This window comes from Emydura macquarii, unplaced genomic scaffold (assembly GCF_026122565.2).
Source record: "Emydura macquarii macquarii isolate MOO-44397 ecotype Brisbane River unplaced genomic scaffold, CSIRO-AGI_Emac_v2 contig_1253, whole genome shotgun sequence".
In the NCBI taxonomy this organism is placed as follows: domain Eukaryota; kingdom Metazoa; phylum Chordata; order Testudines; family Chelidae; genus Emydura; species Emydura macquarii.
The window spans coordinates 40,205,401-40,222,895 of NW_027131390.1; the positions used below are offsets into that span (position 1 = coordinate 40,205,401).

At 42.9% G+C, this 17,495-nt stretch overlaps 1 protein-coding gene across 1 annotated transcript; it reads right to left on the reverse strand.

Moving 5' to 3' along the window:
* Nucleotides 1-1,561: 1,561 nt before the first annotated feature.
* Nucleotides 1,562-2,801, reverse strand: CMKLR2 (chemerin chemokine-like receptor 2). The gene has a single exon (XM_067549792.1). It carries the CDS (start codon nt 2,799-2,801, stop codon nt 1,743-1,745), a length of 1,059 nt encoding a protein of 352 aa, XP_067405893.1. The 3' UTR covers nt 1,562-1,742.
* Nucleotides 2,802-17,495: the final 14,694 nt, after the last annotated feature.

Here is a 17,495-nt window from a genome sequence, read left to right on the forward strand (position 1 = left end):
GTGGTACCTACCCAATTAGCAACATCACGTTTTGTAGCATTTAGGTGTGTTTCTGAGAGGGTACTGATCCAGCCTAACTCTGCTTAGCTCATGAGGCCTCATGAACTCAGACCACAAAGTGGTGTGGCTGCAGGCCATATTGATCTATCTATATTTTTACAAATATTTCAAAGTGATAGAATATTTTGTACAAAAGAACATATATGCATAAATCTATATATAGTGCCCCATCTACACAAGTAAAATTGACTTATGTAGACAAGCCCATATGGTGTTATAACCATGTTACTGAAGTGTGTTACAGTCCTAATCTTACACACTGGTGTAAGAATGTGTGTATAGTTTTATATATGCAGCTATACAAGCTTGCTGAATATTGGGTATACATGGGCTAATAGTTAGGAAACTCAGAGCCAAATTCATCCCAGGTATAACTTCCCTAAATTCAATGGGGTTACACCAAGGATAAATTTTAGTCCATTATATTTAGTGTCTGTGTATATACAAAAACAACGAGAGTCCTGTAGCACTTTAAAGATTAACAAAATTTAATTTCTGCAGGCATAAGCTTTCGTGGGCTGCAACCCACTTCATATATATGGATACTTATACAATTCTATAGCAAGCAACAAATAAAACAATTGTACCAAATTCTGTCCTTACGTGAAGTCTGATCCTGCAAATCCTTACCTGTCCGAGCAGACTTTGCTCCAGTGGGCATCAAATTCTACCCTTTCTTACATTCCACTGAAAATTATGTAAGAAAATATCTTCGTATACATTTTATCCATCATTGGAAAGGCTTGATAATGGACTGTGGTCTTTAGAATGTTAATTGCTCTATCTTTTGATTTCACATGTGAAATAAAAAACAACTGGTTACTATGAACTAGTTTTAGGCCCAGTATTAAGATTTAGTAGAGCAATATTTAGAGAGGGGGTAGAAGTAGTGGGAGGCTGGGGTCATCCAATCTCTATGATTAGAAAAATATTCATTATTTCTTTGTTTCCAGGTGGGGGGAATGGAATTAAAACACCCTCTCTTCAGTGTAAGGTATCAAAACATGGACAACCAGGAGATGAGACTGACTAGAAGCCACATGTATCAGACCAGATGATCTGCGTTATCCAAGCAGAATGTAAAGCAAACGTCCGTGGCTACGTAAGGGAAGTTTTGTTGTTCAAGGGAAGCACTTGTTCAACCTTTTCCATATTTTGGACACTTTTCCACTCAGACAGGGCCTCCTCCCTCTTCTACCTAGCTGGGATCTAGCCAGGCGCTCCCTTTATTTAACACTATTGGAAGTTTAGTGTGGTCATAACCCCTGACAGCTGTGTGAGAACCAGGCTGAGAACTCCTGGATCTAAGGTGTTAAATAATATAACAAAAAATATTCCTCTGTTGTATTAGATTATGTTGAGGAGATGTCACTTTAGACATCTCTTCTGGAATTTACACAACAGGCCTAATAATGGGAATGTTCCTATATCAGATCCAAATCCACTAATTTCAAGGGCTTTGATTCAGGCCTTTTATGTCTCAAAAAAACATCCTGTCCAAATTATGCATCCTAAATATATATATATATATATATATATATATATCTTGGTTAAAATGGGATGCAGAATTAAATTGATTGCAATCACTCAACCATTCTTTTTAGTAGCTAAGATACCTATCTGATATTGGTCTGTGAAACTACTGCTGGGTATATACAATGAGAGAAAGACTTAAGAGCCGGTCACTGAGTGGTTTCGCAATACTGTACAGCCACAGGGCTGTTGTCAGAGTTCCGCAGTTGTTCACTGACTGTTCCAGACCGGCTGACCTCCCAGACTGCAAGTTTTAGTGCCTCAGAAATGGTCGCCCTTACACGGACTTGGAACTTCTTGCTAATCAAAACATAGAGGATTGGATTGAGGCAGCTGTTGATGAAGGCTAGGCCAGTAGAGAGGGGAATACCACTGAGAAGTAAGTCATGCAAGTGTTCACTATGGTGAGCAGATAGCTCCAGAATGGTAAATATATGATAGGGGGTCCAGCAAACAAAGAAAGCAACAACTACAGCAAGGATGGTCCAGAAAAGCCTGCTGGAGGTCAGCATGCTTCTCCTCTTCACCTTGAGAACTAGAAATGAGTAACAAAGGACCATGGTCACTAGGGGAAAGAGGTAACCACAAACTAGCCTAACCCAAATGAAAACATTATGTCTCATCAGAATGAGTTCATTATCATGCGGATGGAAGTTGTTATAGCAAATGGTGGAGTTGCCAACTGTAGTTATGTCTCTGAAGTATAAGGCAGGGGCACCAATAATAGCAGCTGAGATCCAAATAATCCCACTCAGAATGAGGGTGTTCCTTAGGGTCCGATATTTGTTGGAGAAAACTGGGTGGACCAGGCGGAGATAGCGATCAAGGCTGATGAAGGTCAGGAAGAAGACACTGGCAAACATATTCAATAAAGCAATGAAGGAGTTAGTTTTGCAGAGCCATTTCCCAAAGGGCCAGTGGAAGCCCATTGCCATATAGGTAATGTAGAGAGGCAGGAAAAGAACAAAGATGAAATCTGCAATAGCCAGATTGAGGAACCAGAGGGTACTGACTGACTTATCCCATTTAAACCCCATAAACCAGATGACTATGGCATTTCCTGGCACCCCCAGGAGAAATGCCACACTGCATAAGGAAAGGGAGAGGATGTGTGCAACACTGACATAGGACTGGGGCTGTTCATCTTCCTCGTACTCATAGGAGTAGTTGTAGAAATCTTCACTCAGCATCATTTCAGGAAATGCCATAGTGTATGGCTACTTTCTGTGGAGAAAAGGAAATGGAAAACTTCAAGGCAAACTTTCAGGTTAAATCATATCTTTAAAAAAACCCTTTAACTATATAACTAATATCACCATAATTTCATTCATGGTCTTGGACATCAGAAATAAATTTGAGTTTCACTGCTTCAAGTCTATGATTTTTTGGCTGTCCAGTGCTAACACAATGCTTTACCATGTGGGTTGCAGAAACTGCAGGGGAGCATTTATATCTGGACAAAGGAACTATTTACAATGGCACTTTAAAAAGCCTCATGAGGATGTATTTGTGACAAACTACCATGTCATTTTTCTAATAGTATTAGTCTTGTAAAAACCCATTATCAAAACAACCCTACATTTAGAACCTAAATTAGTTGGCATTGTCCCTTTAAAAATTGCATTTTTTTAATGTCACTTTAGTTTGGACTTTCTCCTGTTCCTGCTGAAGTCATTGGAAATCATGACCTGTATGGGAAATGGGTTGAGCTCGGTGGGTCAGATCCTCAGCTGGTGTAAATCCACCAAAGTCAATGGTTATGTTGATTTACACCGGCTGAGGATCTAGCCCTTTATTTCCAGGATCACAGTCCTTCACTATGATGTGTTGCTTTATTCTTTTTAAATAGAAATGAGAGTAAACCCCAAAGCTGATATTAAAATATAACTTACTATTTAATTTACCAGGGCTGGACGGTCTTGCAGCAAGAGCACAGGACTAGGAGTCAGTTCCTGACTCTGCCACTTACCTTCTGTATGACCATGGAAATGTGGGGTTGGAAGGGACCTTGAGATGTCATCAATTCCAGCCTCCTGCATTGAGGCAGGATAAAGTAAACCTAGACCTCCTCTGACCGATGGTTGTTCAGACTTTTATTAAAAACCTCCAATGTTGGAGATTTCACAATCTCGCTTAGAAGCCTAGTCCAGTGTTAAAGTACTCTTTTAGTTAGAAATATTTTCCTAATATCTAACCTAAATCTCCCTTGTTGCAGATTAAACTGATTACTTTTTGTCCTACCTTAGGTAGGCATAGAGAACAATTTATCACAGTCTTCTTTATCACACCCCTTAACATAATTGCAGACTGTTCAGATCCCCCTTCTTTTGCCTATGTTACTAAACCTTTCCTCCTAAATCAGGTTTTCTAAACTTAATATTGTTGATGTTGACCGAATTGCTTAATCTCTCTGCGTCTGTTGCCCCACCTTCAAAGTGGGGTGTTAAGCAAGTAAACTCAATACTGGTGGTAAAGTTCTGGGAGATCCTCAGATAGAAGACATTATATAAGTGCAAAATATTTTTTTTTTTTTAGTTTGGGATTTTACAGCTTGTCTCCCTTTCCTGTTCAAAATAGGTTTTATTGGATGTCTGTGGCAGAAATCAGAGAAGAACCTGGCCTCTGTGTAGGCGAAAGGGTGCAATTAAAATGCTAGGAAGCCAAGTTTTTTGTTTTAAATTGCTAAAAATATGAACTGGAAACAAATCAAGGTTGTAGTTACCCACATGATGGATAATGGTTTCTCTGGCGATTTAAAGTTGAAGGGTTTATTCCACTCTGTCACACACAGGTTTTTTACACTAAGGAATGCTGAGGCTCAGCCTTCTTAGGGACAGACTTGAACACTCTTGCTCTTCTTGAGTAACATTTTGCTCTGTGAGGAGTCCCATTGACTTTAATAGTTCTGCTCATAGAATGCATAAGACTATCAGAATCTGATCCTTATTAAACAGTTTATTCTACAAATATTTAAAAAACAAACAACCAGGTAATAACAGTGTGTTAGGTCCTCAGTTGGTGTAAATCAACTTAGTTCCCCTGAAGTCTCTGCAGCTGTATGCCAGTTGATACCTTCTGGGGGTCTGGCCCAATTTTGTTTTCTTTCCAAAAAAGGGCACTTCTCTTAGTTTGCTGAAACAGGAAATTGCTTGTATCCAATCTTCATAGAATCATGGAAGATTAGGGTTTGGAGGGACCTCAGGAGGTCCTCTAGTCCAACCCACTGCTCAAAAATGGATTCTCATTATAAGGGATCGATCAGATATCTTATAATGGGCAAAAGGGAATTTGTTTTTACTGCATCACTAAATTAAAACCATATATATTTCTGAATTTTCCTTGGCAACCAGTGAAGTGTTCCAATTAAAGTACTTTAAGAAAAGTGCTAGTAAAGCATTCCTTAATTTAAATGGCGTTAGTCCAGATTTACACCAGTGTAAATGAGATCAACATCTGGCATTGAGTTCTTGTGTGTGTTGTACATCCTGGAGCTGGTTTAATATGTAATATTCACTAGGGATATGATCTGTCATGGAGGTCTCGGAAATCATGGATTCTGTGACTTTTTCTGGGGCAGGGCCGGAACAGCAGTTGGGGCTGGAGCAGTGGCTGGGGTTACAGAGCTATGTATAAAAAGCCATTAAGCGGCTTGGCAAAAAATGAAAAGAGTTCAGGGGGAAAAAAAACCCAGAAAAAAGGATAGTAAAAGCAGTTTTAAGTGTTCTAGATAAACGTTAGTTAAATTGACTAGTGGCATGAAGCAAGGCTGACTCACACCCTATTTCTTTGCAAACTCTTTAGAACCATTAGCATCCATGACTAGGGATAACACCCTCACAATGGGAAGTTCCTCTCTGTGGAACACAGATGATCTTGTGGTTAGGGCACGGACTAGAATTCATGTTAAGCAAGTCACTTAATTTCTCTGAACCTCAGTACCCGGAACCATCACTTCCTTACCGTACAGGCAGCATGCAAATACTAACATATTAGGAACCTATAATTACCTAGTTAGCATGCCACTGAATCTGGCTCTGCCTATCTGACAAGATGGCCTCTACAAGTATTATAAATCCTGCCTTATCCCTTCTGCTGTTTTAAGGTTTTTCTGCCATTTCTCAATTAATGACTAAAATCAGACCCGCTCTGCACGTTCTCTCACTCACTCTCTCTAAGCGCTGAAGCATGTGCATAAGTCTATTCCAATTCAGCAAATCACTTAAGTGTTTATTTTTAAGCATGTGCTTAATGAGACTTGAGCACAGACTTAAGTGTTTTACTGAATAGGGATGGACTTGTGTACATGCTTAATTTTAAGCAGATGCTTAACAGCTTTGCTGAATTTAGGCCTTAGGGGCTTGCTGTAGAAATCAATGGAGGTACACTAGAGTAAAAAGAGTAAGACAGCGTTGAATCAGACCCACACGTTTCATTCAATAAAATACAAATATGTTGATCTCTGGTGAGCATTTGATTTTGGGCAGAGATTGTGAGTGAAAAGTTTCAGGCCAGAAGTTAGTGAAAAACAGAGGAAATGTTTTGTCATCTTAGTTAGAGCTACCAGAATAATTGCAAAGCAGGAAAGAATGGATATTCTCCAGCAGAGTGTAACATATGCTGTGTTGTGTGTGCTGTGCTAGAGGGGTGAGTATCTGAGAGACCAGTTGTGTGACTGGTGCAAGTTACAGCTGACTGTGTGTGTGATTGTGACTGGTGCAGTTACAGGGACTGTTTGGCAGTTGACCCTGTGTGTGATTGATTGATTGATTAATTAATTGAACAGTGTGAATTGGGAGTGCTTTGTTCCAGGTGGGCCTTGAGTGGTTGATTGCAGAGGGAGGCACTGAGGCGGGGCAACTGCTTCGGGTCAGCAGCCTTATAAGAAGCAGCCAGTTGTGAACCAAGTGAGCGGAGAACAGAGGGAGTTTGCCTTGGGGGGAGAGTGCCCACAGTGGGTTTTTGCCTTTCAGACGTTGCTGCGCAGTAAATACAACATCTGAAGAGGCTCTCAGAGGAAAGATATGGAGAGTGAGCGATCTGTTGTCACCTGCACTGGATGTGCTGTTTGTCTTCCTCCCACAGGATAGAGATGACTTCATCTGTACCAAGTGCAGGCTTGTTTCCATATTGGAAGAGAAGATTAAAGGACAAGCGGCCCAAATATTGACCCTGCGTTGCATTAAAGAAAATGAAGTCTCTCTCGATCGGGCACAGGCACAGTGTAAGGAAGATTCAGAGAAGGCAGGGCAGGTGAAACTGAAGAACGGTGAAGAAAATTGGCAGCATGTGACCTCCCGAAGAAAGAGAACCTATATGCCCACCATTCAGATAGAAGTAAGGAATCATTTTCATCCTCTCTGCACAAGTACTATGGCGGAGAATGATTTGGAGTACCCTTTGGAGGGAATGGATCAGAAGGAGACCCATTTGATCAGAAGGCAAGGAATACATTGTCCTAGGGATGGGGTTCCACGACCACCATTCCCAAGAGGAAGAGAAGGGTGATGGTGGTCGGGGACTCCCTCCTAAGGGGGACGGAGTCATCCATCTGCCATCCGGACCAGGAAACTAGAGAAGTGTGCTCCTTCCCTGGAGCTAGGATTAGGGATGTGACAGAGAGACTGCCAAGACTCATCAAGTCCTCAGACCGCTACCCCTTCCCACTTTTCCACGTGGACACCAACGACACTGCCAAGAATGATCTTGAGCAGATCACTGCAGACTATGTGGCTCTGGGAAAAGAGATAAAGGAGTTTGAAGCGCAAGCGATGTTCTCAGCCATCATCCCTGTTCAGGGAAAAGGCCCAGGTAGGGACCGTCGCATTGTGGAAGTAAATGCATAGTTAAGCAGGTGGTGTCGAAGAGAGGGCTTTGGATTCTTCGATCATGGGATGCTGCTCCAGGAAGAAGGATTACTAGGAAGAGATGGGATTCACCTAATGAAGAGAGGGAAGAGTATCTTCACAGACAGGCTAGCTAACCTAGTGAGGAGGGCTTTAAACTAGGTTCGACGGGGGACGGAGACCTAAGCCTGAAGGTAAGTGGGGAAGAGGGACACCACAAGGAAGCAGAAGGAGGAGGGTGCAGCAGGGGAGGCCTCCCGATTCATACTGTGAAAGTAGGCCAATCGGCTACTTATCTCAAGTGCCTGTACACAAATGCAAGAAGCCTGGGAAACAAGCAGGAGGAACTGGAAGTCCTGGCACAATCAAGAAACTACGACATGATTGGAATAACTGAGACTTGGTGGAGTAACTCGCATGACTGGAGCACTGTCATGGATGGGTATAAACTGTTCAGGAAGGACAGGCAGGGGCGAAAGGGTGGAGGAGTTGCACTGTATGTAAGAGAGCACTATGATTGCTCTGAGCTCCAGTATGAAACTGGAGATAAGCCAGTTGAGTGTCTCTGGGTTAAGTGTGATGTCGTGGTGGGTGTCTGTTATAAACCACCAGACCAGGAGGATGAGGTAGAAGAGGCTTTCTTTACTCAACTAGGGAAAGTTTCCAGTTCACAGGACCTGATTCTCATGGGGGACTTCAATCACCCTGGCAGCTGCTGGAAGAGCAATACAGCAAGCACAAACAATCCAGGAAGTTTTTGGATAGTGTCGCAGACAATTTCCTTGTGCAAGTGCTGGAGCAACCAACTAGGGGCCGTGCTTCTCTTGACCTGCTGCTCACAAACAGGGAAAATTTGGTAGGGGAAGTAGAAGTGAGTGGCAACTTAGGCAGCAATGACCATGAGATGGTCGAGTTCAGGATCCTGACAAAAGGAAGAAAGGAGAACAGCAGGATATGGACCATGGACTTCAGAAAAGCAGACTTTTGACTCCCTCAGGGAACTGATGGGCAGGATTCCCTGGGAGGCTAATATGAGGGGGAAAGGAATCCAAGAGAGCTGGCTGTATTTTAAAGAAACCTTACTGAGGGTACAGGAGCAAACCACCCCGATGTGCAGAAAGAATAGCAAATATGGTAGGCGTCCAGCTTGGCTTAACAAAGAAGTCTTTGGCGAACTTAAACACAAAAAAGAAGCTTACAAGAAGTGGAAACTTGGTCAGATGACAAGGGAGGATTATTGAACATGCAGGAATGAAATCAGGAAGGCCAAAGCACAATTGGAGTTGCAGCTAGCAAGGGACGTGAAGGGGAACAAGAAGGGTTTCTACAGGCATGTTGCCAACAAGAGGAAGATTAGGGAAAGTGTGGGCCTCTTCGAGAATGAGGGAGGCAACATAGTGACAGAGGATGTGGAGAAACCTGAGGTACTCAATGCCTTTTTTGCCTCTGTCTTCACAGACAAAATCAGCTCCCAGACTACTGTACTGGGTGGCACAGAATGGGAAGGAGGCGAACATCCTGCAGTGCTGAAGGAACAGGTCCAAGACTATTTAGAAGGATTGGACATACACAAGTCCATGGGGCCAGATAAAATGCACCCGAGGGTGCTGAGGGAGTTGGCTGAGGTGATTTCAGCGCCATTGGCCATTATCTTTGAAAGCTCGTGGCAATTGGGGGAGGTCCCTAAGAACTGGAAAAAAGCAAATATAGTGCCCATCTTCAAAAAAAAGAGGATCCAGGGAACTACAGACCAGTCAGCCTCACTTCAATCCCTGGAAAAGTCATGAAGCAGGTCCTTAAGGAATCCATTTTAAGGCACTTGGAAGAGAGGAAGGTGATCAGGAACAGTCAACACAGATTCACCAAGGGAAAGTCATGCCTGACCAACCTGATTGCTTTCTATGATGAGGTGACTGGCTATGTGGATGTAGGGAAGGTGGTGAATGTGATATACCTTGACTTTAGCAAAGCTTTTGATACTGTCTCTCACAGTATTCTTATCAGTAAGTTAAAGAAATATGGGTTGGATGAATGGACTATAAAATGGATAGAGAACTGGCTAGAGCATAGGGCTCAACGAGTAGTGATCAATGGCTCCATGTCTAGCTGGCAACCAGGGGTCGGTCCTGGAGCCGGTTTTGTTCAACATCTTCATTAATGATCTGGAAGATGGGGTAGTTTACCACTCCTCCCAGCTTAGTGTCATTCGCAAACTTGCTGAGAGTGCAGATACCCTGGAAGGTAGGGATAGGATACAGAAGGACCTAAACAAACTGAAGAATTGGGCCAAAAAGGAAATCTAATGAGGTTCAACAAAGAAAAGTGCAGAGTCCTCCACTTAGGAAGGAAGAATCCCATGCACAGCTATAGACTGGGGACCGACAAGCTAGGCAGCAGTTCTGCAGAAAAGGACCTGGGGGTAACAGTGGATAAAAAGCTGGATATGAGTCAGCAGTGTGCCCTGATTGTCAAGAAGGCTAATAGCATATTGGGCTGCGTTAGGAGGAGCATTGCCAGCAGGTTGCGGGAAGTGATTATTCCCTTCTATTCGGCATTGGTGAGGCCGCATTTAGAGTATTGTGTCCAGTTTTCTGCCCCTCACTACAAAAAGGATGTAGACAATTTGGAGAGAGTACAGCGGAGAGCAACAAAAATGATTAAGGGGCTGGAGCACAGGACTTATGAGGAGAGGCTAAGGAAACTGGGCTTGTTTAGTCTTCAAAAGAGAAGAATGAGGGGGGATTTGATAGCAGCCTTTAACTACCTGAAAAGGGGTTCCAGGGAGGATGGGGCTAGGCTGTTCTCGGTGGTGGCAGATGACAGAACAAGGAGCAACGGTCTCAAGTTGCAGTTGCGGAGGTCTAGGTTGGACATTAGGAAAAAGTTTTTCACTAGGAGGGTGGTGAAGCACTAGAATGGGTTACCTAGGGAGGTGGTGGAGTCTCCTTCTTTAGAGGGTTTTAAGTTGAGGCTTGACAAAACCCTGGTTGGGATGATATTGCTAAGTTTAGTCCTGCTTTGAGCAGGGGGTTGGACTAGATGACCTCCTGAGGTTCCTTCCAACTCTAATATTCTATGATTCTATGATATGGCAGAAAGATGAGGAAAACACGACATGTGCAATCATCAGATAGGGACCTGAGAAATTAACTTGCTGCAGAAGGGGGAAGGGAGAATAAAGCTTCCCCAAAGAACAACAGAAAGCACTATAACTGGAAATGATTGTTGATTCCTAAGCAGCAGATGCCTGACAAGTTAAAAAACCCTGCGCAGCAGTTTCTCAACTTCCTTCTATTGACCCAGCTTCTGGACTGACAATCAGACCATGATTTTCTGGGAAACAGTCTAAGAATGGAGGGTAGGAAAAACAAAAACTGAAAAGAAAGAGCTCAGGGAAAAAAACAAAGAAACAAAAATGGATAGTAAAAACAGTTTTAGGGGAAGAAAGGTTTAATAGTGTAAGGATACTTTGAATTGTTACATTTCTTTTGCGATACCAGCTAAACTACTGACGGACAGCGGAGATGATCACAAATCTCCCAAGACAAGCCTGCAATAGGCAAAAGTGATTTGTTGCATTAGTGAAGCTTGGATCAAAAGAGACCAAGTTCTGCCCTCTGTTACACCAACAGCTGATCTCAGCAGTACTGCATGGGTGTAACTGAAAGTAGCATAAGTATGGGCTGGCCCACTGATTGCAATAAGGATTAGTTTATTATTAGTTTTTCATGTGTATATGCATGAAAAAAGAAGCAGAAGGATGTTATATATTGATACGTTCACTATATAAAGAAGAGCTACCCCATTTCATCTAGTGAGAGGGATGGTAACTCCTGTTCTTTCTAATTTATTCAGTCTGAAAGAATTTTGTTGTGTGTGTTATTCTGGTAAATATAAAAATATTTAAAAAATAATTGTTCAGGTTTTATGTAAGCCACAATTATGTAATTAAATTCTACATCCCTCTAGAGTATGGATTCTGTACAAATACCAGTACCACCCAGCTGAATCATTAAAAAAAAAAATCAGCAAAAACATTATAAACATTAACAGCTGGAATAAAAAGTAAATTTGAGCCAACAAGAGAACAGCTTTTAAAAGGTCATCTCAGGATTTTTATGTTTATTATAAGTGTCCTTATCTGCATAACACCTAATACCTTAGATTCAACTGATAATATTTTAAAAGTGAAAAGTATAATTTGACCTTTTATAATTTTGACCCTTGCTGGTTATATTCTGCATTTCAATTGCCAGGCAGTTTACTCTCTGGGTCTCAAGAACTGGCACAATGGAACAATATTTGAGTTGTTCCATGGAAATGGTTGAATCCAAGCAACTTCTTTAAAATTGAAGATAAAAATAATAATCAGTGAGCATTTTACTATGAGGTTTCGTAAAGCCTCTTTAAACCCCAAATCTTAATTTGGAAACGAAATTACCTGACAATGTCCCTTCTATGTTTAAATCTTCAGAGATGCTGTCTAACAGGAGAATAGACATTTATCAAACATTTATGTAGTTCCAGCTTTAACCAAAACACACCAAATAAAAAGACCCCTCTAGCAAGAGGGCATATCTTTGTGAGGTGGATTGGAAAGATGATTTGAGGAATTATAATTCCAAAGTTATGCTTTTCCCATGTATCTTACCTCTAACTATTTTCCTTACCCCACTCTCCCAGAAGCAAATGGTTTTTACAAGCCTGGAGTCCCTATCCAACAAATGTACATGAGTTGTCGGCTTTTGGTGTTTGCAGTGTAAGAGCCTTGTTTTTTTGTTTTTTTAGGATGCAGAGTTTTGAGAACAATACATTATGTGTATCTGCTGATAGACAAACGTGGTGGGTTAAAAATATAGCAGCATTGCTGGTTGCCATTGCTGGTGGTGGTCAATTATTGTTGTTAAGTCAAGAGCTGATGTAAAGAACTACACAGAGGAAGTGTAGACTGGTGGCATGGTCCAGCCGGGGCCGTCACGACCCTTCCTCAGGCCCAGGCTCCGAGGAAGGCCACAGCGCCTTTGCCTAGGGGAATAAGCTCTCTGCTTATGAGTCTGTAGCCCCAGCCCCAAGGTGGGGCAGGCTTCCATGGCAGTCTGTAGCCCGCTGGCCCTCACATAGGGCAGGGCTGGTAAGGAGTCCATGACCTCTGGCCTTCCAACAGGCAGGGTGGGCAAGCAGTCTATTGCCCCTGGCCCTCAGGCAGGGCGGGGCACACAAAGGAGTCTTTAGCCCCTGGCTCTTAAGCGGGGCTGGCAGGTACCAATGATCTATGGCCCCTGGCTCTCAAACAGGGTGGGGATGGTGAGTAGTCTGGTGCCCCTGGTCCTCAAGTGGGCGGGGCAGGTACAGTCAATAGCCCCCAGCCCTCAAGCAGGGGGGCAGGTACAGTGTCTCTAGCCCCCCGGTCTTACAGTCAGGTGGGGCTGGCAAAGTTCGATTTCCTCTGGCCAGCAGTGCAGAGGATGCCAAGCACTCCCGGGGTGGTTAGAGAAGGAGGAAGGGGGACGCAGGCCCACCCAACTCCACTGTGTCCCAGCCCAGGGCCCTATCAGTGGCAAAGTGGTTTGCCACTGAGTCAGCGGGGATCCAGCCGTAACATGCTGACTGGTCTGGCCAGACACCCATCCACTCCCTAGTCAGCTGTCCATGGGCTACTTTCTCCCACCCAATCCCTGGGTACCTGCATCCAAGTATGTCCCTCTGGCTCTCTGGGGTAGGCGGCAAACAGGCATTCTGTGAGTCCCTCACTGTCGACTGGCAGCAGGTCTGGAAACTCCTCAGAGTCATCCGCAGAGGATAGCTCCTCCAGGTCACAGAGTCCTAGGGGATCCTCCAGTTCACGAGGTTCAGTCCATTCTGGTGGGTCCCTACAGCAGGCAGCTCCTTCAAGACAGGGCTGGCCTTGGGGAGTTTCTCCCACCCAGCAGGCATGGGTAGATGCTCCCAGCTAGTAGGGTCTAGTGTCCCTATCCAGTCACTAGGGCTCAGCAGCTCTTTCCAGTCACTAGGGCCCGGCAGCCCTTTCCAGTCATTCGAGCCCAGCACTCCAGGCAGGCTTTAGAGGCTCCTGTCTGCCGGGCGATTGTGCCAAACAGCCGCAGGGCCTGGGTCAGGCCTAGACCATAGCCTCTGGGGAGACACATCTGCCTCCAGCAACAGCTTCCCCCTAACTGAGCTGCTGGGACTGCGTTTTATACTTCCCTCCCTGGCCCTGGCTCTGGCTCTGCCCCTCTGCTTCCGGGTGGCTTGGCCTGCAGAGCCTGGTTCTGTCCAGGAGGGGCGTTGCGACCCTTCCTCAGGCCCAGGCTCCGAGGAAGGCCACAGCGCCTTGTTACAGGAAGCCATTTATAGCATGCAACAAGAGCATTTATTGGTCATACAAAACCCAGGAACATGTTCTTGAAGGCCATCTACTGCCATCTTAACTATTTACATATACAGATCTAGAGTGCTCCTGTAACATGATGTACAGTGTCCTGTCTCCCTTCAGGGCCCCCAAAACAGAGCCAAGGAAAGCAACAAGAGCTAGACAGAGGCAGTGGAGACCAATAGGTCTATGGGGGAACCTATCTACAAAAGAGTTGCAGCAGAGAAAGCAGGACGCTGGCCAGCCACTGCTATTAGGGCTTCCTAGTCTGTGTATGCCCAGTTGCCAGAGTGGGGTGTGGGTGGGGTTCAGGCTCATTCAAATATGCAGCTCATGCCCTGCTGGGTTTTGGGTTGCACAGACCAGCAGGAGAAAGGAAAATATTTCAACAAACAGGAAAATATGGCCGATGGGACTCAGTGATGGATACAAGTTATAAAATCACTGTTAATGTGTTGAATGAAACAGACCAAGTTTAAAAGTTGATTATATCTGTTAAGAAGTTTTTTTAAACAGTAAACATTTCTTTCTGCAAAGAGCAGGTAGAACACATGCTCACTCTTTGATCTCCATTGGTACTTTTTAAGGTCAGAAGTTGAAGGAAAATAATTGTTTGCTTGACCACAGTTACTCCATTTTAGTTGTTTTTAGTGTTCTGCTTTCTGTTGAAATCACCCACCCCCTCCTCTTCTCCATTGTTTATGGTGCTTATCTCTGCCAAGGTCAGAGAGAGAGATTAACAGGAGAAATGAGGAGTCAGCCTGTAGTAGTTTTTGCTTCCTCTTCAGTCTTGGGAAATAGACTAGACAATTTTGATAGATAAGTTGAAATCTTCTGCCCTTATCTTTTATGTTATGCATACTCATTATATTTAGAAGATGTAGAAAGTGTAAGCCAATAGTAATGTAATAATAATTTGAGTGTACCAATGAGCATTAAGAATTTATGCATATGTAATTTTATGTGTATGTTTATGTTTGTATAAATATGCAAAAGAGCATGCCTTCGGAGTCTCACACTGACCACTTGCTGGGAAGTGTCTGACCTCTGCAGAAATAAAGCTTGGAGACTGCCCAAATACCTGCTTAGATCTCTTTTTTTATCTGGTGCAGGGTAAACGAACCTCATTTGGAATCTTTTTCCAACAAAGTACCATTACGAACTGAGTCCCTTTAATATGGTTGCCTAACTAACTATAAATAGAGTTGCCTAACTTTAAGCAACCAAGTGTGAAAATGTTTAGCCTAGGTGTCTATGTTTCCCAGTCTGGAAAAAGGAGAATACTAATTAAGTTTCCTCAGAGGAGCATTTTGAGCCTGGATTCACTAATGCTTGTGAAGTGCCTTGAGGTCCTTGGATGGAAGGCGCTAAAGAAATGTATAGTATAATAAATGTTGCTAGTACCCAAGAGATTTGACCATGTGCCACAGGCAGTGCTTTTTCTATAACTCTCCTCTGCCACTTCCAAGGCCAGATTCTAAACTAGGGTGTAAGTCAGCATTGGCACAGCTCCATTGACCCAGTGTCTGAATTGCATTGCTCTGTTACTTTTATAGTGTTGCCCCTATAAAGCTTCAGTATGTAGAATTATGTGGATAATCCATTTTTATATTCCTAGATTCCATTATGACAATCTACCTCCTGTATAGCACAGGCTACCGAACACCCACAAAATCTTGGAGTGCATTTTTTTATAAAAACTTCCAACCTTGATTTAAAAATTGTTAGTGATGGAGAATGCCCCATGACCTTGGTAAATTGCTCCAATGGCTAATTACTGTACTCTCACCATTCAAAATGTACACCTTATTTCCAGTCTGAATTTGTCGAACTTGAACTTCCAGCCATTGGATCATGTTATAATATCTTTCTTTACTAGGCAGAGGATCTCATTATTAAATAGTTGTTCACCATGTAGGTACTTTTAGACTGTAATCAAGTCATCCATTAACCTTCTCTTTGTTAAGTTAAATAGACTATAAGGCAGGTTTTCTCATCCTTTAATCACTCATGGTTCTTCTCTGAAACCTCTCCAATTTATCAACATCCTTCTTGAATTGGGATACCAGACCTGGACACAGTGTTCCAGTAGTGGGTCACACCAATGCCAAACACAGTGGTAAAATAATCTCTTTATTCCTACTTGAGTCCTCTGCTTGTGATCCTGGGATGGATAATGATTAGCCTTTTTGGCTGTAAAGTCACACTCGATGCTCATGTTTAGCTGATTATCCATCAGGTCAGCTTTTATTTTTATTTAAAAGTTTTCCTCCGTCATGCGAAAGATGGTTTTGTAGTTATAAAATGGGACTGGGAATCTGGCCCTGTGGGTTTGATTCCTGGCTATGCCAAGGACTGCCTGTTGCATCTGGGGGAGTCACTTGACCTTCCTGTGCTTCAGAATTGAAATCAGACTAAGGCTTTCAGTCTAACATAGCAGATCACAAAGAAACAGGCACAATTTCAGTTCATTTTGCACAGTGTGAAATCTTCTTAAAGGATCAAAGTTCTCCTAAGACCAAAAATGTATGGGCCCCTACTGAGTTTTCAAGGTACCTTATTCCAGCAATTAGGGCTGCAGCCATCTCCCAAATTTGGCTCTCATCACTGATCACTAAAAATTAATAGATGGGGTCAAGTGAAGGCTTGTTTGCAGTCTGTGTTGGTTAAAAATGAACCTGAATATATGGGTGGCAAGTCCATTTACTCAGTGTGGTAAGCCAAGGTCACTGCATTTGCTTGGGGAAGATTTGGCCAGTTAAATTGATCATAGAGGTCATAATGGTAGACCTTATCACAAGAAAGTTGAAACTACCAAAGGTGGCTGTCTCTCTGCTGGTAAGTTTGTAACACGAATTGTATTACAGAGACCCTCTTCCAGATGCTCATGAAAGGTCCTGGACCTTTCAAAATTCCAAATGTGCACTCTGTGGCTATAGGAGAATTTTCAGAAGTTGAGGAAGACTTAGGAGGCCTTCACTACAGACGTGAATCAGATCCTAGAAAGCAACTATCATTTTCAAAAGGTTGTCTAATGCTTGTTGGCCGTGCCAGGTCTCAAAAAGATTTTGGCCTAGAAAACTGTTTTACTCAGGAGATGTCACTGTAAATAATTTCAGACTGAGAATTTGAAGTGTTTATTTAGGGTTATTCTTCTCCCCAAAAGAGGGAACATCTCAAATTCACCAAAAAGTTCAGTCACAAAGTTCACCAGAGATCAGATAGGCTGTGTAGAGTTTATTACAGATATTTAGATCCCCCAGGCTACTTAAAGGTATGAAAACTTTGATGAAGGTCCACAAAGGCACCTGTGGAGATTATAAACCCCACAAGCATTAGTGCTGAGATTACAAACCCGCACACATAAACAGCTGTGTATTATGGTTATCCATAAAAAAAGAGCAAAACAAAGAGAAATAAATCACATTTTGCATTTGGTTTCAGGTATTTAACCAACATAAAAATATTTCTTAAAAGAAACTTCCCTGGGTTTTAAATAACAGGTTGGGACATTGATTCAGCTTTCATGTTTCTGCATTCTGAGTCAGGTAGTCACAACAGACACTATAAATAGCTAGAAATTTCTGTTTGGCAAAAATGTTGCCGTATATACAGAGAGGTATATAGAGCACTCTCCGATTCCAAAGAAGCTATGAAAAACGGGGCAGACAGGTTGTATTTCCTACTCA

What these genes read in the sequence shown, in the direction of transcription:
- CMKLR2 (XM_067549792.1), bottom strand. Translation starts at nt 2,801, where the DNA reads ATGGCATTTCCTGAAATGATGCTGAGTGAAGATTTCTACAACTACTCC.